The sequence below is a fragment of the Halichoerus grypus genome, chromosome 1 (assembly GCF_964656455.1).
Source record: "Halichoerus grypus chromosome 1, mHalGry1.hap1.1, whole genome shotgun sequence".
NCBI classification, from domain to species: Eukaryota; Metazoa; Chordata; class Mammalia; order Carnivora; family Phocidae; genus Halichoerus; species Halichoerus grypus.
Window position 1 is genome coordinate 144,077,468 of NC_135712.1, and position 26,023 is coordinate 144,103,490.

Genomic DNA, 26,023 nt, shown 5'->3' on the forward strand with positions numbered 1-26,023 from the left:
GAAAAGAAGAAATGGGCTTAAAACGTGTGTAAAATATGAATGTTCAATTTTCAACCAACTGTAGCTTCCAAATGTTGTTAAAGCTGAAGAAGAGAGGAGTAGTGGATAGAAGTTTTGCTCCCAGAAAAATTCTGTTTCAGTTAGCAAAGTGCTTCTTCAGACATCTTGAGAATCTTCTCTGTGCCAAGCACTATGTTAGAATATTCTTGGGAATAGATATTCTGCTGTTTTTGCCTTCATTTCATTTTCTCCTGAGAGTAAACAAGAGTCACACTCTTGAGAAGGCTGACTTGGATTCTCTTGCAAGGCTTGAATTATTACCATGCTCCCACAATCTTTGTGACTAGCCTGGTCCCAATTTTCTCATCTCTAAGTAGAGAGGAGTTCATTAGATTTCCTTATAGCCTGCGTGTGTCTATGAAATGTTCTGTATTCTCAATGTGAACACTTCCAATTTGTTACCAGAAGTGAGAAATTCTGAAATCGCAGGGTAGGGAAAAAAAATCTCAAACTACCGTATTTACCATATTACATTTATTTGATAGTATACTCTTTTTCAAAATTAATGTTGTAAGATTTATCTTAAAATGGATCTCCAAGGTGCTGAATATTAAGAGGCACAACTATCATCGTTTAAAATTTCAGGAGAGAAGAAGTTACTAGTATAATAAAACAAACTTTATTCCCAGTCCTGAAAGGTAAAATCAAGAGAATAGGAATATAACCACCTGTCACTCAGAGGCAGCCCACAAAGAATGCATTAAATCATTTTCTTCTTCTTCTGAAAATAGAAATGACTCCTGGGAGCAGAAATACCTTTTTCTCTTATGAGTCATAATGTAAAAATAATAAACAGTATTATTTTAATGGCCTCTAAAATAGCAGCACTGTTGCATATTGGAAAGAGTGTGCTTCGAACTTAAATTTATATGAATTTAGATCTTGCCCCTGTCATTTCCCATGAAACTTTGAATAAGATACTTATCTTTGGCAGTTCTGAGCTCCAGTATCATCATCTGCCAAATGGGAGATAATCACAGTTCCCCATTCAGGGTTATGTTACAATTACTGTTGCCTAAATGAAGGCAGAGGGCACTCTGGAAAGGATTGCAGCTCCTGCTATGGAGATAGAAACAGAAGCCACTGATGGCTCCATCTGACTAGGATATGGACAAAGGGAGCAGTTAACAATCCTTTGTTTTTTGTTATATAGAAACACATCGACAGACTTGAAATTTTATCCTTTTTCTGTCCTAACTTCTTAGGCTTTTGTATTTCAAACTCATTAATACACAATAAAGTTTTAAAATAATCCCAAAGTAGATTAAGGGAACAAAATTTATACCTTCATTCAGGGATTTGTGAAATTCATTAATATTTTGGGGCAATTTTTGTTGTTTGAGACCAGATGTATCAGTGGCTGCCCTGTAAGAGGCTTGGGAATGTATACTTCCCCATGGAAAGTGCAGACTTAACAGGCACTGCAGTCACAGGTACTTTCTGGGTACTGGGGATACAGCAGTAAACAAAAAACAAAAATGCCTGTTCCGCTGGACCTTTTGAGGGTAGGGGGTGACTAAGTAAAATCCATACCATGTTAGTTAAGTTCAAGGGAGAAAAATAAGATGAGAAGGAATAGGAATGTAAGGGAGGTTGAGATTTTAAATGAGGTGGTTAGGAACGGCCTACCCAAGGAAGTGATATTTGAGAGAAGGTAGAAGTTTAGGCAACACAGAGGTTTCTAGAGAGAACATGTTCTAGGTAGAGGGAACAAACATATAGAAAGTCTTTGAAGTTGGAATCTTACATTAATAATTATATAAGTGAGTGCGGGTAAGGTAGCAAGAGAATGATACTGTTTTTGTGCATATTGAAACGTGAGGTATTTATGGGACATCCAAGTAGTGATGACCAGTAAGCAGTTCAGGAGAGGCTGAGGCTGGAAGGAAATCTGTGGGTCACTGGTATAGGTGGTGTTGAAGTTGTGTGTGGAGCTGCGCCCGGAATTACATTCAGAGTGAGAAGAGCAGAAGTCTGAGAAAGAAACCCTGGGCAACACAAACGTTGGGTGGGGATGGAAAAGCAGCCTGCAAGGAAGACTAGGGACCAGCCACCTCAGAGGTCAGTGGTAGAGTAGGAGAGGGGGATGTTACTGAAGCAATGGCAAGGGAGAGCCTTCTCTGACTTTTGAGTCTTCCTCCTCCTCTCTCTGCCAGCTCCCAACCAAGTCTGCCTTGAGTACAGCTGTCCCCCCTACTAGCTAATACCTTAGTTCAGGCCTACCTCATTTCTTGCTAGGACTCCATTAATATCGAGTTACCTAGTTTTCTTACTCCTAAATTTATCCTTGTCAGTCAGTCTTCCACACTTCTGCCATAGCAGTCTTTCTACAATACCTAAACACTGCCAGTGGCTCCCCATTATCTTCAGGATAAAGTCTGACCTTCTTGTCCTGGCAAAAGATGCCCTTCATGATCTGGCATGCCGTACTTGTTCTCACTTTCCAACTCCTTTTCCCCCTCACATCCTAAAGCTCATGCATTCAAATTATTTGTCCTTTGTAGAAAGACACTTCTTTGCCTCCAGGCCTCTGTATATGCTTTCCTTACTGCCTGGAATGACTAACTGTCCATGGCTCATTAAACACTACAAGATTTGGCTAAAGTGTTACCTACCGTCTCTACAAAGCCCTTTCTGACTTCCAGGCAAAACCAGAGTATTTCCTTAGGGCTGGCTTCCTGGTTTGTTGCTTATCTCCAGCGTAGTCCTAATGACAGTATCTTGAAATTATCTCCTGTTTGTTTTCCCTCTCCAGTTTATGAGCCTCCTAGAGGACAGTGGCTTTGATATAAGGATCTTTGTATTCCTAGTGCTCAGTGTAGTAAATGTCTAATGCGATGGTTCTCAAAGTGTGGTACCTACACTAGCAGCATCAGCAACACTGGTTACTTGTTAGAGATGCAGATTCTTAGACCCCGCCCCAGAAATCCAGGAGGGAGGCCCAGCAATGTGTTTATTAAGCATCCCCAGGTGAGTGTGGCACATTTGAGAATCATTAGTCCAGTGAAATGAATGATGGACATTTACTCAGAGGAATAAACTCTGGTCTCGTAAGTAGGGGAGAACTCTTCAACTTCAGTTCTCAGGAAAAGGAAACAGCCATGCTCTAGTGATGGCTACAAGGATTTAAAATAGAGCATATGTAGTTAAGATTGACTGTATTGTTGATGTCATGAATTTGGGTTCAAAACCTATTTGGAGCCTATGGATTTAAACCTTTACAATTAGAATTAGATAAACTAAAAGGAAGATACAAACTTGTTATTTAAAGAATCACTCCATAATATTTTTTTCTTTAAAATTCAATTAGCCAACATATATTACATCATTAGTTTCAGATGTAGAATTTAATAATTCATCAGTTGCATACAACACCCTGTGCTCATCATATCACATGCCCTCCTTAATGCCCATCACCCAGTTACCCCATCCCCCCACCCACCTCCCCTCCAGCAACCCTCAGTTGGTTTCCCAGAGTTAAGAGTCTCTCATGGTTTGTCTCCCTCTCTGATTACTTCCCATTCAATTTTCCCTCCCTTCTCCTTTGATCCTCTGCCCTGAAGAACCACTCCATAATATCACCACTAGAGATAACCAAATCAGTGACTATTTCTAGGTGATATTATTATAGTTTTGGGTCTTTTGCTTATGCTTATCTACAAGTGTACGTTTTTTAATTCAGAAACCTTTATATTTAAGTCATTTGGAATACTAAAAAGAAGTTGAAATAAACTGATCTGATTCTGACCCTTTTTTAAGGTATCTTTTTATTTTCTAACATCTAAACTAGGAATTAAAGAGAAAAGATAAATCCTGGGTTTAAAAAAATGAAGTTTTATCTGATTACCACCTATTTTTATGGATGCATATATACTTTAGAAAATTAGGCATTTTATTGTTGATTTAAGCTTCTATTACAAGTCTGGGCACTAAGTTTTTGCCTATAATATGTAACATTGTTTCTGTGGGATAATCAGTTTTCAGTTGATGTCAATTTAACTTAGAAGACTCCTTTCAGGAAAGTAGTCTGTCATAAGAGAAATGTCGATTCTTTTCTTTCTAGTTCTAGAATAGACTCAGATTTTTTAAATTAATAAACTTTGGGACTTTTAAATTTATTTTTTAGAGAGAGAGAGAGAGCACACATGTGCAAGTGGTGGGGGAGGAAGCAGAGGGAAAGGGAGAGAGAGAATCACAAGCAGATTCCATGCTCAGCGCAGAGCCCAAGACAGGGCTTGATCTCACGACCCTGAGATCATGACCTGAGCCAAAATCAAGAGTCAGACATTCAAGGGGCGCCTGGGTGGCTCAGTCGTTAAGCGTCTGCCTTCGGCTCAGGTCATGATTCCAGGTCCTGGGATCGAGCCCCGCATCGGGCTCCCTGCTCCGCGGGAAGCCTGCTTCTCCCTCTCCCACTCCCCCTGCTTGTGTTCCCTCTCTCGCTGTCTCTCTGTCAAATAAATAAATAAAATCTTAAAAAAGAGTCAGACATTCAAATAACTGAGTCTCCTAGGTGCCCCAATAAACTTTGTTTTTTAGAGGAGTTTTAGGTTCACAGCAAAACTGAGTGAGAAATTCAGAGAATTTCTGAATATCCTATCCCCACATCTATACAACCTCCCAGACTCTGGACACAGAAGTACATTTATTACAATCAGTGAACTGACATTGACATATCATTATCACCCAAAGTCCACTGTTTAGGTGAGCGTTCATTCTTGGTGTTCTACATTATATGGGTATAATGACATGTAGCTGCCATTACAGTATCATACAGAATAGTTTCACTGCCCTAAAAATCCTCTGCTTTGCCTATTCAGACTCTTTAAAGGAAAGTTTTCACAGATCTCCTCACATGGTGATTTAAATTATTCTTATGTCCAGTGCTCCTGAATACTGAGGTGACTAGATATAAATGCTTTAAATTCTTTTTGTTTACAGTTTTTTTATTTTTAGTTTTTTATTTTTATTTATTTACTTTTTTAAAAGATTTTATTTATTTATTTGAGAGAGAGAATGAGAGAGAGAGAGCATGAGAGGGGGGAGGGTCAGAGGGAGAAGGAGACTCCCTGCCGAGCAGGGAGCCCGATGTGGGACTCGATCCTGGGACTCCAGGATCATGACCTGAGCCGAAGGCAGTCGCTTAACTAACTGAGCCACCCAGGTGCCCTACAGTTTTTTTTTTAAAGATTTTATTTATTTATTTCACAGAGAGAGACACAGCATGAGAGGGAATACAAGCAGGGGGAGTGGGAGAGGGAGAAGCAGGCTTCCCGCCGGGCAGGGAGCCCGATGTGGGGCTGGATCCCAGGACCCTGGGATCATGACCTGAGCCGAAGGTAGGTGCTTAACTTAACGACTGAGCCACCCAGGCGTCCCTTGTTTACAGTTCTTGAATAACTACTTGAAGACATTATATATTAAATGCCATAAAAATTATAGAATTGATAAAATTCAAATTAGCAATCAATATAACAAATGATGTTTTGCTGAAATTAAATGCCAGTATTGGGTTTAATAGAAGCATTTATGTATTTTTTACTAGTTAATTTCATTATTTCCACTTTAAGCACGATGGATCATCATGGAAATACTCATTGTCAATTATCATAGATATTACTATTTTCAACCCAATCTATTATTTTATTGGTCCACTTTAATAGTACACTGCAAAAATAGCCCTGAAAAAGAAGTACTTATTTAATGACAAGTTCTTTATTGCCTATTCAAGGTGATACTTATTGCTATGAAATGTTGGAAAACAGTTCATAAAAAGAACCAGTCTGGCCAATACAACCAAATATAATACTAACTGCTCTGGGATACTTCCTTTGAGCCTGAGATTTGTGTGTCCTCTCTCTGTTCTGTCTGCATTACGTGGCCTCAGCTTGTCACCACCAGGACTATAAACACCTATGCAGAAGTGAGTACTGTAATCTTGTGGCAGCAGTTAGATCCAAAGATGGTCATTCAGAAGATCCAAGATATATATCATTTTTTTTTAAGTTTAACATGAAAATGAAAACAATTTTAAAATTTTCAGAGAACTCATGAATATTCTCTAGGAATAAGTCCCTAGATCTAAGAAACTCAACTCACCTTTATTATAAGTATTAACATGATATTGCTAGTAACTAAGTTCATGAGACAATAATATGTAGTATTTACAAAGATTTACAATATTAAAAAAATCCTTACCAAAACACTGAATAGCTAGCCTAGTTTTAAAGTTTTTAAACTTGTGCCAAGTTTACTTATTTTTTAAAAAGATTTTATTTATTTGAGAGAGAGAAAGAGAGAGCTTGAGAGCACACCAGCAGGGGGAGGGGCAGAGGGAGAAGCAGAGGAGGGAGCCCAATGCAGGGCTCCATCCCAGGACCGCGATCCCAGGACCCCGGGGATCATAACCTGAACTGAAGGCAGACACTTAACTGACTGAGCCACCCAGGTGCCTTATAACTTGTGCCAAGTTTAAATTGCATAATTTCTTGTTATTAATATTTTTTATTAAGTTCTTTATTTTAATTTCAGTATAGTTAACACACAGTGTTATATTAAGTTTCAGGTGTACAACAGAGTGATTCAACAATTCTATACATTATTCAGTGCTCATCATGATAAATGTGTACGCTTAATCCCCTTCATCTATTTCACCCATCTGCCCCACTTTCCCCTCTGGTAATCACCCGTTTCTCCTCTATAGTTAAGAACCTGTTTCTTGGTTTGTCTCTCTCGTTTTTTCCCTTTGCTTGTTTAGTTTCTTAAATTCCACATAGGAATGAAATCGTATGGTATTTGTCTTTTTCTGACTGACTGACTTTGCTTAGCATTATACTCTCTAGCTCCATCCATGTTGTTGCAAATGGCAAGATTTCATTCTTTTATGGCTGAATAATATTCCATTGTATATATATATACCACATCTTCTTTATCCATTCATCTATCGATGGGCACTTGGGCTGCTTCCATAGTTTGGCTATTATAAATAATGCTGCGATAAACACAGGGATGTCTGTATTCCTTTGAATGAGTACTTTTGTATTTTTGGGTAAATACCCAGTAGTGTGATTACTGGACGGTAAGGTAGTTCCATTTTTAACTTTGTGAGGAACCTCCATACTGTTTTCCACAGTGACTGCACCAGTTTACATTCCGGAGGGCTCCTTTTTCTCCACATCCTTGCCAACACTTGTTGTTTCTTGTGTTGTTGATTTTAGCCATTCTAACAGGTGAGATGTGATATCTCACTGTAGTTTTGATTTGCATTTCCCTGATGATCAGTCATGTGTCTGGCCATTTGTAAGTCTTCTTTGGAGAAATGTCTGTTTATGTCCTCTGGCCTTTTTTTTTTTTGGTCTTCTGCCCACTTTTCAATTGGAGTATTATTATTATTTTTATTTTTGGGGGGGTGTTGAGTTGTATCAGGTCTTTATATATTTTGGATACCAACCCTTTACCAGATATGTCATTTGCAAATATCTTCTCCCATTCAGTAGGTTACCTTTTAGTTTTGTTGATTATTTCCTTCACTGTGCAGAAGCTTTTTATTTTGAGGTGGTCCCAAAGTTTATTTTTGCTTTTACTTCCCTTGCATTAGGAAATAAATCTAGAAAAATGTTGCTACGGCTGATGTCAGAGACATTATTGCCTGTGTTCTCTTCTAGGATATTTACGGTTTCAGGTCTCACATTTAGGTCTTTAATCCATTTTGAGTTTATTTTGGTGTATGGTGTAAGAAAGTGGTCCAGTTTCATGCTTTTGCATGTTGCTTTCCAGTTTTCCCAACACCATTTGTTGAAGAGACTGTCATATTCCTTCCTGCTTTGTCAAGATTAATTGACTATATAGTTGTAGGTTTATTTCTGGGTATCCCATTCTATTCCATTGATCTTTGTGTCTATTTTTGTGCCAGTACCTACTGTCTTGATTACTACAGCTTTGTAATATAACTTAAGTCCGGAATTGTGATACCTCCAGTGTTGTTTTTCTTTTTCAAGATTGCTTTGGCTATTCAGGGTCTTTTGTGGTTCCATACAAATTTTAGGATGGTTTATTCTAGTTCTGTGAAAAATGCTGTTGGTATTACAAAGATGCAGTTTTGTTCTACTGTTATATACATCTTCTAATCACATTATTTGTTAGACTATTTTCTTCTCTTTTTATGTCTTCAGGCACTTAACCCATGGCCTCTGCCTGGTTCTCTTCTCACTATACAAACATGCTCCTCAAAAGTGAACATCCACTAAATTTGTATCACACACCAATCCATTCCCCATCCTGAGCGATCTTCCTGCAACAATCTCCTCATGCCACTTCTCCTTCTTAAGACCCTTCGGGGTATTCTAGTTAATGATATACAAAAGCTGAAGTATTTAGAGTGAAGTAAAGTAGTATCAGCAACTTACTTCTAATGCATAAAAAAAGGGGTGGGACAGTGAACTGCTTATGTGATAAAGCATATACAGTTAAGTTTAACAGTAGAATCTAGGTTTGGGTATATGAATATTCACTGTAAAATTCCTTTAACATGTTTGGAAGTTTCATAAGATGTCAGGAAAAACCCTCAGGGTCTTCCTGCTGCTCTTGCCATAAAGTGCAAACTATAAAGCCCACTGTTCCTTACAAAAGCCACCTAATTTTTCTGCCCCTCTCCCACCATGTCCCACAAACCACATGCTAGGCTCCAGCCATTCACAACGTCTTGCAGAGCATTAGAGAGGGTGGTCTCTCCCAACTCTGAATCTTCACACATGCTGCCATTTCTTTCTGGAGTATTTCTTCCCTGCCCCTCACATGTGGGAGAACCGCAGCTTATCCTGGTCTCAGTTTAGTTTGCTCTAGAAAGCTTTCTTTGCCCCTTAAGTCTGGTTAAGCGCACTCCCAACAACACACTGTACACTTAAGACACTTCGGTGTAGTGTGTCAGCTCATTTATGGGTTTCCTTCAGCAGAATGTAAGTCTGTCAAGTCTGTCCTCCTTCATTCAACAAATATTCTTTGGGCAAGTTCTCTTAACAGTAAGCAGGATATAAAGTCCTTGCTTTTAAGGTACTTAGAGATAAGAAATTACCCTATTCTTAACAGACACTGTCCCTGCTTGCTCAACAAAAACAGAAACCATGTTGTCTTAGTCTTTTTGGGCTGTTATAACAAAACACCATAGGCTAGATGGCTTTTAAACACCAGAATTTATTTCTCACAGTTCTGGAGGCTGGGAAGTTCAAGATGAAGGCATTGGCAGATGTGACATCTAATGAGGGCTTGTTTCAGGATCAGAAACAGCTGTCTGCTCACTGTGTCCTCACATGGCAGAAGGGGTGAGAGAGCTCTCTGGTGTCTCTTTTATAAGGGCCAATCCCATTCATGAGGCCTCTGTCCTCATGATCTAATCATCTACAAAAGACCACATGTCCTAATGCCATCACTGTGGGGTAGGATTTAAACATACTAATTTGGAAGGTACACATTCACCCTAGAGCGCCCATGCTATAGTCAGAAGATCCTTTACCAATGTTCATTACCTCTTAATCACAACTACAGTCTCTATTTTCGTAACTATACCTCATCTGTAATCACTTGTCCTGGGCCTTTCCCCACAATCTATTAAAATAGATTAAAATCCATTCATATCTGTAAAACTCAAATGGCTACCTCTCATCAATAACAGATCAATTAATTGTGTAAGCTCATAATACATACCTCTTTCACTAAACTTAGAAAAGCTTGGACTGATTTGTCAGTACTCAGCTCCCTGCCACAGCCAAGATTAATATGCTTGACAATACTAAAAAGTCCATCATGAACCCCATCTCTTTATTCAATTATGCAATTAGAAGGATTAAAAAATATTAAAATGCAGGATACCTATATTTGGCATTGACAGACATTTAAAAACCATCTTTACTGGCCAAACCACTCAAGAAACAGAAGTCACTAAATTCCAAATTATTTCTGAAAAAAAACAGAACAAAAGAAAAATAGCTATATACATACTTAATTCTAAGCAATTAATATATCTTTAAAGTGGCAAGCAGGGCAATGGGGCTTATGTGGTTTCAAACCCAAAGTAATCTACAGATTCAATGCAATCCCTATCAAAATTCCAGTGGTATTTTTCACAGAAATAAAACAAAAAATCCTAAAATGTGTATGGAACCACAGAAGACTCTGGATACGTAAAAGCAAACTTGAGAAAGAAGAACAAAGCTGGAGGCATCATGCTCCCTGATTTCAAATTCTATTACAAGTTACAGTCATTAAAACAGTATGGTACTGGCATAAAAATAGACACATATATCAATGGAACAGAATAGAGAGCCCAAAAATAAACCCAAGCATATATGGTCAATTAATTTATGACAAAGGAGCCAAAAATATACAATAGGTAAAGGACAGTCTCCTCAATAAATGATGTTGGGAAAATTCGACAGCCATATACAAAATGAAACTAGACCACTATCTTACACCACACACAGAAATTAATTCAAAATGGACTGAAGACTTGAACATAAGATCTGAAACCATAAAGCTCCCAGAAGTAAACATAGGTGGTAAGCTCCTTGACATAGGTCTTGGCGATGATTTTTTAAAATCTGACTCCAAAAGCAAAAGCAACAAAAGCAAAAGTAAACAAGTGGGACTACATCACACTAAAAAGCTTCTGTACAACATGGGAAACCATCAACAAAATAAAAAGGCAAACTACTGAATGGAAGAAAATATTTGCAAATCATTATATCTGATAAGGAGTTAAAATGCAAAATACATAAAGAATTCATACAATTCAACTAGCAAAAAACCAAACAATACAATTCAAAAATGGGTAGAAGATATGAACAGACATTTCTCCAAAGACACACAGATGCCCAACAGGCACATGAAAAGATGTTCAACATCACTAATCATTAGGGAAATGCAAATCAAAACCACTATGAAATATCACCTCACATCTGTTAGAATGGCTAATATCAAAAAGACAAGAAAAAACAAACGCTGGAGAGGATATGGAGAAAAGGAACCTCTGTGCCCTGCCGGTAGGAGTCTAAACTGGTGCAGCCATTGATGAAAACAGTATAAGGTTTCCCAAAAAACTAAAAATTTTGATCATATTTTGACCATATGATCCAGCAACTCCATTTTTTGGGTAACTTATTCAAAGAAAATGAAAACACTAACTTGAAAAGATACATGTACCCTCATGTTCATTGCAGCATTATTTATAAAAGCCCAGATAAGAAAACAACCTAAGTGTCCACTGATGAATGGATAAAGATGATGTTAGATACACACTGTTCAGCCATAAGAAAGAATGAAATCTTGCCGTTTGTGACAACACAGATGGACTTTGAGGGCACTATGCTAAGTGAAATTAGTCAGACAAAGACAAATGCAGTATGATCTCTCTTATGTGTGGCATCTAAAAAAAAAAAAAACAAAAAAACCCCCAAGCTTATAGATCTAATAGAGAACAGATTAGTGGTTGCAGGGATGGGTGAAGGCTGTCAAAAAGTAAAATTAAAAAAAAGAAAGTATTCAATGCCAAATACATAAATAAAAGGAGCAAAGACAACCCCCCCCCAGAAATATAGGAATATTTGGGTGACTTTTATGACACTAAGTGGCATTACAATACATCAATCAATGATACAAACTATTAAAATCACATAAACACTTCTTAGAATCACTTAGAGTGAGATCTTAAAATTCTCCTATGTTATCAAAACCACAAAGAACCACGGAGAGCATGGAGAAAAATAAACAAACAAAATAAAAACCATCTCTAACGACCAAACCACTCAGGAAACAAAAATCACCAAATTCCAAGTTATTTTTGAAGAAAACATAGAGCCTAATGGTTTGAGCAGTAATATAAAAGAAAAATAACTATAGATATACTTCATTCTATACAATTAATATAGCTTTAAAGTGGCAAATAAGGCAATGTGGCCTGTGTGGCTTCAAAAAATGTTGGAAGAATTCATCTACCTGTCATGTATAAACTGTAAGAAAGCTTTACCTTCGGTTCCTCGGCCTTCAGCTGGCAGTGAAACAGACATACTAGCTTTAAGTATGCCAGCCAAATAGTTAATGATCTGTAAACATAGATTTACACAAGTACTGAGAGCTCCTGTTGAAACAGACTAAGATGAAAGTCCTTCTATAAAGAACCCTTTAATGATGATGCTAAAGTTATTCTCTAAATATTTTATCTAAATTTTCATTTTATATTAGATTTTCTTAAAGAGGGCATATTTTACAGATGTTTGTAAAACAAACTGAAATATTTCATTAGATCAAATTATATTCTAATAGGGCTGTTTTCATGTCCTCATCCAGGTGCCAGGAAACTTTTTATGTAAAAGGACTAAATAGTAAATATTTTAGGTTTTGCAGTTCACATAAGGTCTCTGTCACATATTCATCTTTGATTTTTTTTTAACCCCCAAATCTTTAAAAATATAAACAAATCAACCCCATTCTTGGCTTGCTGGCCATACAAAAATAGTCTACAGGCCAAACCCTCTTAGTGGATGGACCAGAGGAAAGACTTGTTGATCAGATTATAGTGAAATTCCTCACAGCAAATAAGCCTGTATTCCAAATTATTTGTCTGAGTACTGTTCAAATAAGTCACTCTCTGTAAGCCAAGTATAAGATCCAAGCACTTAAAAGAACTTCAGTTTTATTTTAATTTTTTTAAAGATTTTATTTTTAAGTAATCTCTACATCTAATGTGGGACTCGAACCTACAACCCCGAGATCAAGAGTCGCATACTCTACCGACTGAGCCAGCCAGGTGCCCCAAAAGAACTTCAGTTTTAGCATAAAGCAATAATAACCATCAATTCTTACTTCTTTTCACCTCAATTTTGAAAATAAAATTGATTACAAAACAAAGTTTCTGTAAATTCCACCAAAACAATAGAGGGGTAAAGGTATGCTCATGATACTGTTTTATCACCCCAACAGATCTCTAATTCAACACCACAGGTAATGTCCATAAACTTTATGTGATAATTTAATTAACAGATTTAGAAATAGGAACATTCAGAAGATGTGATTTCTTACTGTAACAGTATCACAATTAGTTGTATAAACCTGGAAAGTCAAGTATTTCCATTTGCTCCCCATGTTCTAAGTAGAGGGGGGTAAAAGCAGACAAAATTTATGGTGATGGACTTAAAGTTCTATGACTATTATCAATTCATTACTTCTTGGTCAGTGAGACACCACAAGTAAAATTCTTTTATAAGATATCAACAGTGTTTTAAAAATGTAACATAAAAACAAGAATCACAGGCGCCTGGGTGGCTCAGTCAGTTAAGCGTCTACCTTTGGGTCTCATCATGATCCCAGGGTCCTGGGATCGAGCCCCGCATCAGGCTCCCTGCTCAGCTGGGAGCCTGCTTCTCCCTCTCCTCCCTGCTTGTGCTCTCTCTCGCTATCTCTGCTCTCTCTCTCTCCCAAATAAATAAATAAAATCTTAAAAAAAAAAAAAAACAAAAATCACATGAAAACGAGCAGTCAAAGCAAAACACTTAAGTACTCATAATATATTAATAATAGCTATCTTGAACACTTCCAGTGTATGCCACTGTTATAAGTGTTTTACAAACATCATCTCCTATAATCCACATGATAATCCTAAAAGGTAAATAGTATAATCTGAAAGATTAAGCAATTTGCTAAAGAAGGGTCAGGATTAGAATCCAGCAATGCTTCTAAACACTACAGACATTGCCATTGTACTTGGAGCAGCTTCTAGTCTTCACTTGAGATAAACAGGGATGACAAAAGGTAAAATTAAGCTGTACTCTGCCTCCCTTTTCTCCCAGGTTCCTCTCCTGTTGTGGTGGAAGGCTGAGACACTGTGCTCTTCTTGCTTTGCACAGATTTGTGTGCCTGATACCTGCTTTCTGTGTAGAGCTTTGATTCACATCTCCACAGCTATATCGGATACATTATGGCCTACAGCATCATGATAATCAGAATAGAAAGAATTCTAGCCTTCCATATTCCTTCTTTATCCAAGTGAGATACCAACATTGTGAAGTTGACATTTTTTATTTGGCCTGACATGATGTAAAATAACTTACCTATTTTATCTGAAAGCTCTGGTGACAAGAGCCATGAGGGGTCTTCACTGGAACTACTTTGGGGCTCATACCTGCTATGTGGCCTTCCATAGGTTATCTGGATGACCCAGGCAGGGTGGGGGCTTTTGGTTTGCTCCCCATCTCACAAAGAGCATCTCCTCCCTTGCCTCAGCTGGCAAGAACAGGGAGAGGCTGTTAATCAGCTGCAGCATCTGCACCCCGTGGTTCTAAGTAAACATGTACGCAGGCTGTTAAGACTAGATCCCTCTAGTATGTCAAGGAGTACCTGTACAGTGGAAAGTTAGACAAACTCAATTTTGAATCCCAGTTCTGCTGTGTAACCTGGGGCTCAAAACCCTCTTCTGTAAAAGAGTGAACATGCTATATAATAAAGTAGAACCTCCAAGCAACACGCATAACACACGATGTTCCCATCCCATCTGTTGGCCAAAGCTCTACCTTTGAATATCATCATTCATTAATTCACATTAAAAAACAGAATTTATCCTTTATCATTTCCTTCACTCTCTCAGACTGACTAGACATGAACTGAAAACCACTGAGTTTAATTAAATAAAGATTTATCATAGCCAATAAATGCTAATCCCAATGGTTATTAACAGTTCCTATGCTCCAGTAGGTCAAAGTTACACTAAAGTAACAGTTTTTAATCAATAAATACAGTATATATTCTACAGTTCAACTGCCTTTAAATTAGGATGCCAATTTTTAACCTATCTACCAGACAGGTAAAGATTAAAGTGAATAATCCTTAGTGTTAGTAATGGTGCTAGGTAAACAAGTACTCTCACATACTGATGGTAGGAATGTAAAATGGCACAACTTTCCTAAAAGACTGTTTGGTAATATATAGAAAGACCCTAAAGATACATACTTTTGATCCAGCCATTCAACTTACAGGAATTTATCCCGAAGATAATATTGGGCAAGTGGAAAATTAAATACAACAATAATCTGTCTACCCATCGATTACAATTATGGCGTAACTATACATATTATTCAGTCACTAAAAGGGAGGAAACTATATCTATTATCATGGGAAAAAAAAAAACCCAACCCTGATGAATTTAAAAAAAAAAAATATGATTTCAAAATAGTATATAAGGTATGAGCCTATTTGTTTAAAGAACAAATACAGGGACACCTGGGTGGCTTAGTCAGTTAAGCGTCTGCCTTCGGCTCACGTCATGATCCCAGGGTCCGGGGATCGAGTCCCACATCAGGCTCCTTGCTGAGAGCTTCTCCCTCTGCCTGCCTCTCCCCCTGCTTTTGCTCGCTCTCTCTCTCTCTGACAAATAAATAAATTTAAAATCTTAAAAAAAAAAAAGCCCAGACCTTTAAAAAAAAAACAAATAAACAGAGACACATAGAAAAAATGAACACTGGTATCTCTAGGTGGTGGGATCATGTGTTTTCATTGTCTTATCTTCATAATATTTTCTCTCACTCTGACAAGAAACATGTATTACATGTATTACAATTTAAAATAGTGACTTCCAATTTTGAGAGGAAAGTGCTTTAAGACATAATTTCTTTTAGTTCTTTTAATCCCAGTAAGTATGAAAGAATCTCAGTTAACAGATCAGGAGGTTGTAATTCACCCACAATCCCACAGCTTCAAACGGTAGGAAGGGCTGACTCCCAGACTTGGTGCCTGTAGGTAAGGATCCCACCACACCTGAGCTGCCCTGGCCTTTCCACTAGTTTTTTAGCTACTGCAACATGCTCCCTTAGGCGGCAGCCACAGTGTTCTCCTCCCCATCTTACTTAGCAAAATTTTACTCAGATACCACCTTTTCTGCAAAATCTTATGTGACCTATTTAGCAATTATTTCATACTGACACATTTGATTTTACTACTTTGAGTCTTTTCCCACAGGAGTTTATAAGCTCCTAGAGGGCAGGGACGGAGTCCTATTTACTTCTGGTTTCCACAGATGATTCAGCAAAGCATTTTATGCACAGCATGTTCCAATAAATTTTTGATGAACAAATGAATAAAGAGATAATCTGTGAGGTCTTTCTAACAGCTACTCCCTGATTTTATAAGTAAAAGAAGGCCCAAAAAGATTGGTTCATGGTCACTCACTTACTGAGTCCTTTCTTTTTCCTAACTCAAGCTGTGCCCTTGTTCACTCATGCTCAAGCTCTCTCTCAGCACTGGAAGAAATATATGAACTCCTCTTAACACCACTTAAATCTATACTCAGACTATAACTCTAGCTGGAATAACAATGATACTTTAAGTAAAAGCTCGTCATCATTCATTCAGCATTTATTTACTGAGCCCCTATTATGCACCAAGCATCATACTCCATTAGCCAGAAAACTCTATTAACTGGCATCTGTGCTTATTGGTAAAATTGATGTCCATTATACCCTAAAGGGTCCACAAACCAGCACACAAATCTGGTCTGCTGCCTGTTTTTGTAAATAAAGTTTTGTTAAACAATGCCATACCCATTCATCTATGTACTGTCTATGGCTGTTTGGGGGCTACAAGGGGAGAGTTGAGTATTTACAACAGAGACCATATAGCTCACAAAGCCTAAATTATTTACTATCTGGCCCTTTACATAATAGGTCACTGACTGACCAATATAAAATACCAATATGTCACTGGAGTCTCAAAACACTACACATGATATATTTTTAATAGTGGCAACACCTAACATGCAGTAAATAATTTTGTTATTCTTTGAAAATTACCAATCTAATATCAACCAATCCAATATCAACTACCAATAGCTGTGTGACCTTGGAAAACTCACATCCATATCCAATATGTGGTAACATTCCATTCCTTGTAGCATATTCCCATAACCAATCATTTCAGAAAACAGCATTAACATACTTCAACTGATAAAAACTAGTGTTTTCCAGAAGTCATGAAACCTTGATAATCTTTAATCCCAGCTAGCTCCTCACAAGGTAACAGTTTCAGAGTGAACAGTCTCATTATTTTCAAAGTCCGTCCTCACATAGAAGTTAATTCTGTGAACAGATCTCTAGTTCCATTATATATTTAGTTTTGCTATGTATCTTGAGGTTTCCTACCAATAATTCAAGCATAAATAGAAGCTAGTTTTATTCCTGAATAAGAAAGACTGTTTCAAACATACTTCCTGAAGATGCTCAGCATTTTGTGGGGCTTTGCTGGCTGTACATAATCCTGGACTAGTGCCTTCAAGGAAAAATATAGACTCTAGATTTCTTCCCTGGGTAGAATCAAAGAGCCCACATCTACAAGGAAATACTTTCTTTATTTCAGTCCAACTGCAATATGTCCTCAAAATACCTCTTCAAAAATATTTTATAGCCCACAAGCTTTAGAATTTAAACAAATTAAAGAATGTGGGATCAGACAAGACTTCAGAGATCACTAAATCCAAATATCTTAACTTACAGATGAGAAAGATGAGGCTTACATGATTTACCAAAGGGCCAACTAGTTTTCATTAATTTATGTTGGCCTCAAATCAGAAAGTTATATTGACATTCTATTTATAAGCCAGTGTGCTGGGGGCCAAGATTATATATGAGTCTTAGTAAATAATGAATTCATTTAATCTAAATCAGTGAGATTTTTTGCAATGAAACAGACACATCAGGAGAATCAGATAAAATTCCTTAATATAAACTGTTAAACACCTTACTTTTCCTACAAAGAGAACTCTCTTTTCCTTTAGGGAGGCAGTCCAGTGTATATGTTAAGTATACTGGCTCTGGAGGTAGGCTACACATTTTAGACTCCTGATGTTGACTCTTTCTGGCTGTATAACCCTACAGCAATTTACTTAACAGCTCCGTGTTTGTTTCCTAATCTTTAAGGGGATAATCAAATTCTGTAAACAATCCTTTCATGGCTGGTACATGTACGTGCTCTATAAATGTTAGGCACTATTATTTTCCTTAGGGAGTTTTCTTAACAAAACAGAAGAAAGTAACCAAGATATGGAGAAAGTGCCCTTTAAAAAGCAGCTATTAAAATATAATTACAATCACTGTAGTAAAAGTTGATTAAATATAAAGGGTAGAGAGGAAAAAATAGTTCTTCAAAGGGCAATTTATAAGTTAAATCCTACTTAAAATACGTGCACGAGTTTTACCTTTAATATTAAAAACAAACTTTACTGAAGTCCATTCTCAAAATCTTTCAAGAAAGAAAATGGTTAAGCACTAATGTCACAGTGTTTCTGGATTTCACTATGGGTCAGTCCTAGGTAGATTAAATGACTGCTTAAACACGACTGCCATGGCCACAGTGGTGTCCCTCAATAAGCTGCATCCTAGAATCCAACAAATATTTGGATTTTACTTTAAAATAATTACTAGTATTTTTACTCAAAGATAGCCTTTTTAAAAAGTTACGCAGTAGGAAGAATACGTGGCACTCTCTCCCTTGCAAGGGACTATATCAAGTTGGAAAGCCAAGCCAGAGTGACAGAACAGAGGATCTTAATAGCTGTGTGACCTTGGAAAACTCACTTAACAGGTCTCTAAAATTCATTATCTCATCTATAAATTGGTGCTAACATCTACCTCTCAGATTTGGAGGTGGTGAAAGAAGGAGGGCAGCAGAGGAGATAAACTAGGATTTATATGAAAATGCTTTGAGAATGGCTCATACACATGTATACATTACTGGTCCTCATCCTCTTCTCCCATAGGCAGTGGGAGGGGAGGCCATGTAGCAAGCTAAGGTTAAACTGCAATCTGTGTTGGGGTACATAAGCAAGCCTTGGTCATTGTTCCTATTTTAGGTTGTTTCTGGAAATGTAAAACCTTATTACAGTCTCAGATTTTGTTTTTTAAATACAGGACTCCAGAGATCACCATAATTCATGAAGACACATTAAGGCCAAGCATCCTCCTGCTTAGCACCCTCAAACTCATAACAAAGTTTTCTTTGAGTTATACCTATTTATATATTTCTTCCCTCCACCAGCACAGACTGAATGCTGCCATAACATGTGATGGTAAAATGTCTTTAAGAAATCTTTAGAGATATTTTAAAAAATTAATCCTATTTATGTAATCAGTATAAAAATCTCTTCTTCCAAAGCTAAAAAGGACTTTGATGAAAATCCCAGTAGTACTCAAAGAAAAATTTTAAATTTCAAGCTTGTATCACTTGATACTAGATGGAGCCTTACAAACTATTAAGCTCATAAAGGAGGAAACTTAATCTATTCTAAGTATGGAAGGATAGAAGTGTCTGGGGCCTCTAAGTACACTCAGTCACATACATTGATCCAGTGTCATAAGCAGGGTCAAAAAAGGGTTAAAAAAAAAAAAAGCATGGTGCAACCTCAGCACATCAGGGACATCAAAAATGAACAAAACTGTCACTTTTGTTTCACTACAAACAGAACCATCTAAGTAATATCTAATGCATAGAAATAACTGGGAGGAACTTACAAAATGAAAACAAAGTTCAGGAATCTTAACCTTATAATGGCAGTATTTGAAGTCTTTTTTAGAGTCATTAAAAAATAATCCGCTTCAATGAGGTCACATTAAGTCCCTTTTAGTTTAGCAATTAAGAGTAATTTGTTTAAATTAGTAAACTTAAAACATTTTCTGGGATTTTTTTTTTTTTTTTGCATTTGGATCCTAATCCATCTCTGCCCTATAAATATCACTTATGTGGACACTAATTCAATTTTCAAAAAGAGAATTCTAATAAAACATTTTCTAATTCAGTTAAGAGAAATCCATCACAAAAAGTCACCGTGCTGTTATCACTTTACAAGTATTATCTCATCAGTCCTCCCCATAACTCTAGAAGGGAGGCATTATTATTTCTATAATATCCACTCTGAAGATGAAGAAACTAAGGTTTATAGGTATCGAGGAACCTGTTTAAGATCATAGGGCCGTGACTGAACCCAGGTTAATATGCAGTAGGGACTTTCAGTCACATTAAAAATGAGGAAAAAACTAATTTTTCAACGAGCTCCATGTAATAAAGAACATCAAGAATCCTATATATACTAGATTGGCAGCAATTTATAAAAATAGGTAATTCTTCTCTATCTAAACATTTTTATTAAAAGCAGACCCTGTCATGTAGCATTGGACTTCTTTGTTTCCTTTTCCTGTTTTTACATGTACATAAAAATAGTCTTGAGACACCAATACCAAAGTTTTAAAATTTAACCTTCATTTTATAAGCACACGTCAATATCTCGCATTTAAAGAATATGAAAGAAATGTCTTCTGTAAATGACTCAGGAGCTAAGCCTGCAAAAATGTGAATCTGTGATTTATTCTCCCTCCATGTCCAATACACCCTCAGAATCAGTAAAGAAACATACCTAACTTCCAGAGAGCAGAGGAGCTACAGAACAGAATTGAGACACTGGACCATTTCTCCTTATTACAATCATTTGGCTGAAGGGACTGGACTAGTAAGGTGTTCTACTGTCCTTTACAAATTTCAGAATTATAAAAGGCATTTGCAACACGAGTCCATTGTACCCGAAAAAGCTGAATCAAATAAGAACATTTGTCACGATTACCCGGTCTCAATTTCTAGCTTCTCTGTCAATTATACAAAGAATCAGCTATTAAATATTAATGGCATGCCATTTGCACTGGAGCTCTTGCAAAGAGCCTCCTGCTAGCAATTTTTGTTATGAAAGAAAAACCGTCCTTTTTTTCTAGGTAAACCTCAAGCCTCTAGAATCCCTCAGATGGGCTACCGCATTCTGTCCTACCCATGGGAGACTGTCAGGGCCACCTCCACATCCTGGGGAGAAAGGGCTCTGGGGAAGGCGGGTCCCCACAGGTACCGGGGCCGGGGTCCCCGTTCCCCTTCTGCCCCAGCTGTCAGCGAAGGTCCGGCGGCGGGGCGGGGCCAGGCCCGGCTGTCCGCACAAAGCGAGCGGGCGGGCGGACCCTGACCGGGACCGGGGTGGGGGCCGAGCGGGGCGGAGCGAGGCAGGGGACACTTACCCAGCAGCAGTACGTTCTTCCCCGCGGGGAGCTTGGAGCGCGAGCGGGTGGAGACCTCGCTGAGGATGCAGGACCTAGCGGGGAGCAAAGGCGCACGCTGAGGCGGGGGACCGGGGCCCCACCGCGGGAGGGACCGACCCGGCCTCGGCGCGCTTGGGCGGGGGCTGCCGAGAACGTAGTGGCCTCGGCAAGGGATCCCGAGGTGTCCGCAGGGCCGGGAGTGTCAGCGGGGACCCAGGGAAGGGTGGGGTCGTTACCAAAGGTTCTGCCCATCCTCGTCGTCTCCCGCCGCGGCGCCGCCGTTGCCCGATGTTAGCTCGTTAGCCAAGGGGCCCCCTGTGTAAGTCGAGGCTAATCCCGGCGGAGAGGAACCGAAGGAGCCAACTCGCCCCACAGCCGCCATCTTGGTCGGGAATCACACCACTCCCGGCAAAGCTGAATGAGCGAGGCGGCGACGGCGGCGGCGGCGGCGGCGGTGGCGGCGGCGGGAACCCGGATATGGAGCATTCGGCACACGGGAGCGGGGCGTGGTCTGCGGGGGCAGAGCCGCGGGCTCTGAGGGGACTGACGGAATGAGGGAGGACGCACCGCGCGTGCGCTGCTGTCCGTCGACCGCGCGTAAGGAATGCGCGTGCGCGGGCAGCCCCGCAGGCGGTTGTGCTGTGTTCCCGGTTCTACAGGACTCAGTTTGAGAAGTCTTTTGCCCCCTCCACCCGCAGCCTTGGGCTGCAGCAGAGCGGGTTGGGGTGTGTCAGGTGAGCAGTGCTCCCTCCCACTCTTCATTCGGGTCTACAAACCCCGCAATCGGCGTGGAATTCCTGCACTCTCATTGCCGTCCCACCCCCCCACCCCCATTCAGGCTGAGCGGCGGCGGTCCCCCGCCTACACCGGCACTTCACCCGCGCCAAGATGGAAATGGGCCGCCCCGCTGCAAAAGAGGCTTTGTGCAGCTCGAGTCCGGAGTGTTACTGGGGTCCCGGGATTTCTGGGCTCTCTACTTTGCATTCTTACGTGGCGCCGTGTTCCTCAGTCTTGGCCCCACATCTGAAGCAGGTTCCCCCGGACCCTAAGTAGCTGCGTGACAGAAAAAGTATCGACGGGGCTTGCTTTAATAATAGCCTCTGTATTTTCGTATGAGATGCCCCGCGTGAGATTTGACAAGTCCCTCTAGGTGAGTCATCCATACATCCGTTTATTCAGCACTTACTATGGCAGGCACAGTTGTCACTGGGCATACACAAATGGAAAAGAACCTAAAGTAGCCCTAAAATAACTCTTTTTCTATCAAAACTTGACTGGTTAAATTGATTTGAATGTCTGAGCCCCACCTCCAGAAAGAGTTGATGGTTTTTGTTTTTGTTTTTGTTTTTAGATTTTATTTATTTGACAGAGAGAGCACAAGCAGGAGAAACAGCAGACAGAGGGAGAGGGAGAAGCAGGCTCCCCATTGAGCAGGGAGCCCGATGCGGGGCTGGATCCCAGGACCCTAGGATCATGACCTGAGCTGAAGGCAGATGCTTGACCGGCTGAGCCACCCAGGTGCCCCAAGAGTTGATGGTTTTAAGGCTTGTCCTAGTGCATCTTGTCAGAGCCTTTGCTTAAAATAGTGTGTCCTTTTGTACATTATTGCTGTCGTATTTGAAGATCACTTGCTAATATGTGATCTGATCATTGCTGTTAGGCTAGTGAGAAAATCCATAGCTAAAGACTGTGTTTTTTTACAGGTTAACAGTGCAGGTAGAAGCCTAGAAGGCTTTGGAGGCTGGCAAATCTGAGTTGAGATTCAGCTCTATCAGCAACCATAGACCATTTCCTTAACCTCTCCTGAGTCTCAGTTTCCTTATCTGTAAGATGGGGATAAAAGGACCCAGAATTTTTATGGAGATTACATGGGATGATTCGTGTAAAATGGCTTAGAACAGTGACTGACAAATCTTGAGTGCTTGATACACGTTTATTTTTAATGACTAATGTTTTCCTTTACCGTTCAAACCATTCATATCTGACCAACCCCTAGAATTGATAGGCCTAATGAACTCCTGCAGCTAAAACTCTTCATTTTCTGTTAGTTTATTTATATGGTTAGGAAAGGAACCAGAACCCAGTCTTGGGATCCCAGGCTTTCTTTGGTGACACGCGGAATAGGGACTTCTGGGGGAACCTGGGTATTTAAGTCACTGCTATAAAGGAGAGCTGTTTACTGCCCTGGGCCCCCCTCTGAGAGTTGATTCACTCTGTACTTTACTCCCTCAGTCATCTTTTCTTGTCAGAGCATTGTTTTCCCCAATTTTGTTTGTATGCAGAGTTGTTAGTTCCATTATTATATTTACTTAACCTGGGAAGTATTAACTTTATAATGGCTTCTAATGCCCCATGACTTTTAGATGTCCAGCTACCCACTTATACCGAGGTCAAAGTTGTATTACTTGTGGTTTTATAATATTCCCTATCCAGCATTGTTCTATTAAGATGGCTGACAAAAGTGGTTATTTATGATACCTACTAAGTGTCAGGCACACTGTATGTTATGGTTTGTAATCCTCATATTTTGTAAAGAATCAGCGAAATTAAGTAATTTACCCTACAGGTTAAAAGTAGATAAATTGAGATTTTGACTTTCTAACCTGTCAAAGGGCCTAGGTCAAATTACATTAGAATAAATGTCCTGGCAACTTTTGATACTGTTATGGTAAATATCTTCTATAGAAATCTCTACATAACAAAAATAGAGAACATTTGTAGTATAAGGAAATCTATAAGGAAAGATTCCAGCAATCCCTTGGAATTTTTGTTATATAAATGCTACTTACAATTGAGCTATTTCCTATACTATGATTACTTTTCTTTCTTCCCCAACTTTTTGTTACATCCAAAATTAACAACTGTCTTGGTTTTTCATTTGCTTAGATTTCTATGCCCTTAATTCTCATTCAGTCTCAAATTCTTGTCCCAGTTGTTTAAAACCTCTCATTAGGTATTTGAACAATTTCATCTTAAACACATCTTTAAGAAATTTCTTTCTGCTTCAATTTGAATTGGTTGTTCTGTGTGCCTAATACAGAACTGTCATCATGGGATCTTCTCTCACCATTGTTCTGGGGGATTTCCTTTGCCTCATTCCTGTGCCTTCTCTTATTTTAGTGGAGAACTTCCTCAAATAGTTTTGTGAAAAAGGGTGTATGGTTACATTTTTGGAGATATCCAGCCAGGGTCTAGCTAGGGAAAAAATAGCATTCTTGAGGCAGTGCGAGATGAAAGCTCAATAACGATTTACAAAGGTGTGAACAGTATTGAGATGGGGCTAGGAAGACCAGGAAGATTTAGACCTGAAGGGGAAAGAGGAAGGAGTGTCTACTAGAATCCAGAAAGAGTTGCAGTTGTAGGAAAGAATTTCTCAATAAGGTCTGTGACTTCAGTAAAGGAACACAGCACTGGCTTCTCTCTTTCTGCCCCCTGGTATCTTGCCAGTGTCTCATGTTGGCCAAACCCAGCCAGAAGCTGGAGGACAAGAGAATTCAAGTGAAGCAGTCCATGCAGGTCTACCTCCCAGAGCACAAAGAAGGATAGAGAAGAATGGAAAGTAGATCTGGAGGGGCAAATGGAAGATATCCAGCACACATTACATGTTTGAAAATACATTTAGTCTATACTCAGTGATAGTTTGGCTGAGTATAGAGTTCTTATGTTGCAGATTATCTTCCCTTAGGTTTTTTGTTTGTTTGTTTGTTTTTAATTTTTATTTATGAGAGAGAGAGAGCACAAGCAGGAGGAGTGGGAGAGGAAGAAGCAGACTCTCCGCTGAGCAGGGAGCCCGATGTGGGGCTCGATCCCAGGACCCCGAGATCATGACCCGAGCCAAAGGCAGACGCTTAACTGTCTGAGCCACCCAGGCGCCCCTTCCCTTAGGTTTTTACCTTGACCCCTTGTCTGCTGGATTCTAATATTGCCACTGAGAAATTCAAAGACATTATGATTCCTAATCTTTTGTTATATGTTCTTCTTTTCCCCTCTTTGGAGGCCTCTAGAACTTCCACAGATTTTCACTAACACATTTACCCCTCCCCCCATCTGTAGTTTCATACCAATTTTCCTCCCAATTATCACAGAAGAATAATCTATACTCTTAAACTAAAGCAATCTTTCCACTTACACATTAGATTCCATCTCTTCTCCTCAACTCTAGGACATTGCTCCAACAATTCTCCCCCCTTTCTTTATATAATCATTTATTGATCTCCACTAGATCATTTCCCTTGCATACCAACATGCTATTCTCCCATTAAAAAAAAAAAAAAGAAATCTCTCTTAATCCTACTTCTTCACCAGCTACTGCTACATTTCTTTCCTCTCTTTGACAGCAAAACTCTTTTTTTTTTTTTTAAAGATTTTATTTATTTATTTTGACAGAGAGAGACACAGTAAGAGAGGGAACACAAGCGGGGGGAGTGGGAGAGGGAGAAGCAGGCTCCCCGCTGAGCAGGGAACCCGATGCGGGGCTTGATCCCAGGACCCCGGGATCGTGTACTGAGCCGAAGGCAGACGCTTAACAACTGAGCCACCCAGGTGCCCCATACAGCAAAACTCTTTAAAATAGTTGTCTTTATTTGGTGTCTTCAATTCCTCCTTCCCCTTACCCTTATAACCCACTTCAATCACTTTTACCCCTCTGACTCCACAGAGACTGCTTTTATACCTGTGGTCAATAACCTCCTTTTTGCTAAATCCAGTGGTAAATTCTCCATCCTTGTCTTTCTTAACCCATCAGCAGCACATGGTACTCCTTGTGGATATCTGTCTTCACATGGCTTCCAGGTCAGCATGTTCTCCTGGTTCTTTCCCTGCCTCACTAGCTGCTCCTTCTCAGTCTTCACCATTTCCTCATTTTC

At 39.3% G+C, this 26,023-nt stretch overlaps 1 protein-coding gene across 1 annotated transcript in view; it reads right to left on the reverse strand.

The window, feature by feature from the left end:
- DYNC1LI1 (dynein cytoplasmic 1 light intermediate chain 1) overlaps nucleotides 1-21,654 on the reverse strand; it is a 46,180-nt gene extending 24,526 nt beyond the window's left edge. The window contains exons 1-2 of the mRNA XM_078072795.1: nucleotides 21,395-21,654; nucleotides 21,138-21,211 (exon numbers count right to left, since the gene is read on the reverse strand). Coding sequence (XP_077928921.1) covers nucleotides 21,138-21,211; nucleotides 21,395-21,540 — 220 coding nt within the window. The 5' untranslated portion in view covers nucleotides 21,541-21,654. The remainder of the gene's footprint in view (nucleotides 1-21,137; nucleotides 21,212-21,394) is intronic.
- Nucleotides 21,655-26,023: the final 4,369 nt, after the last annotated feature.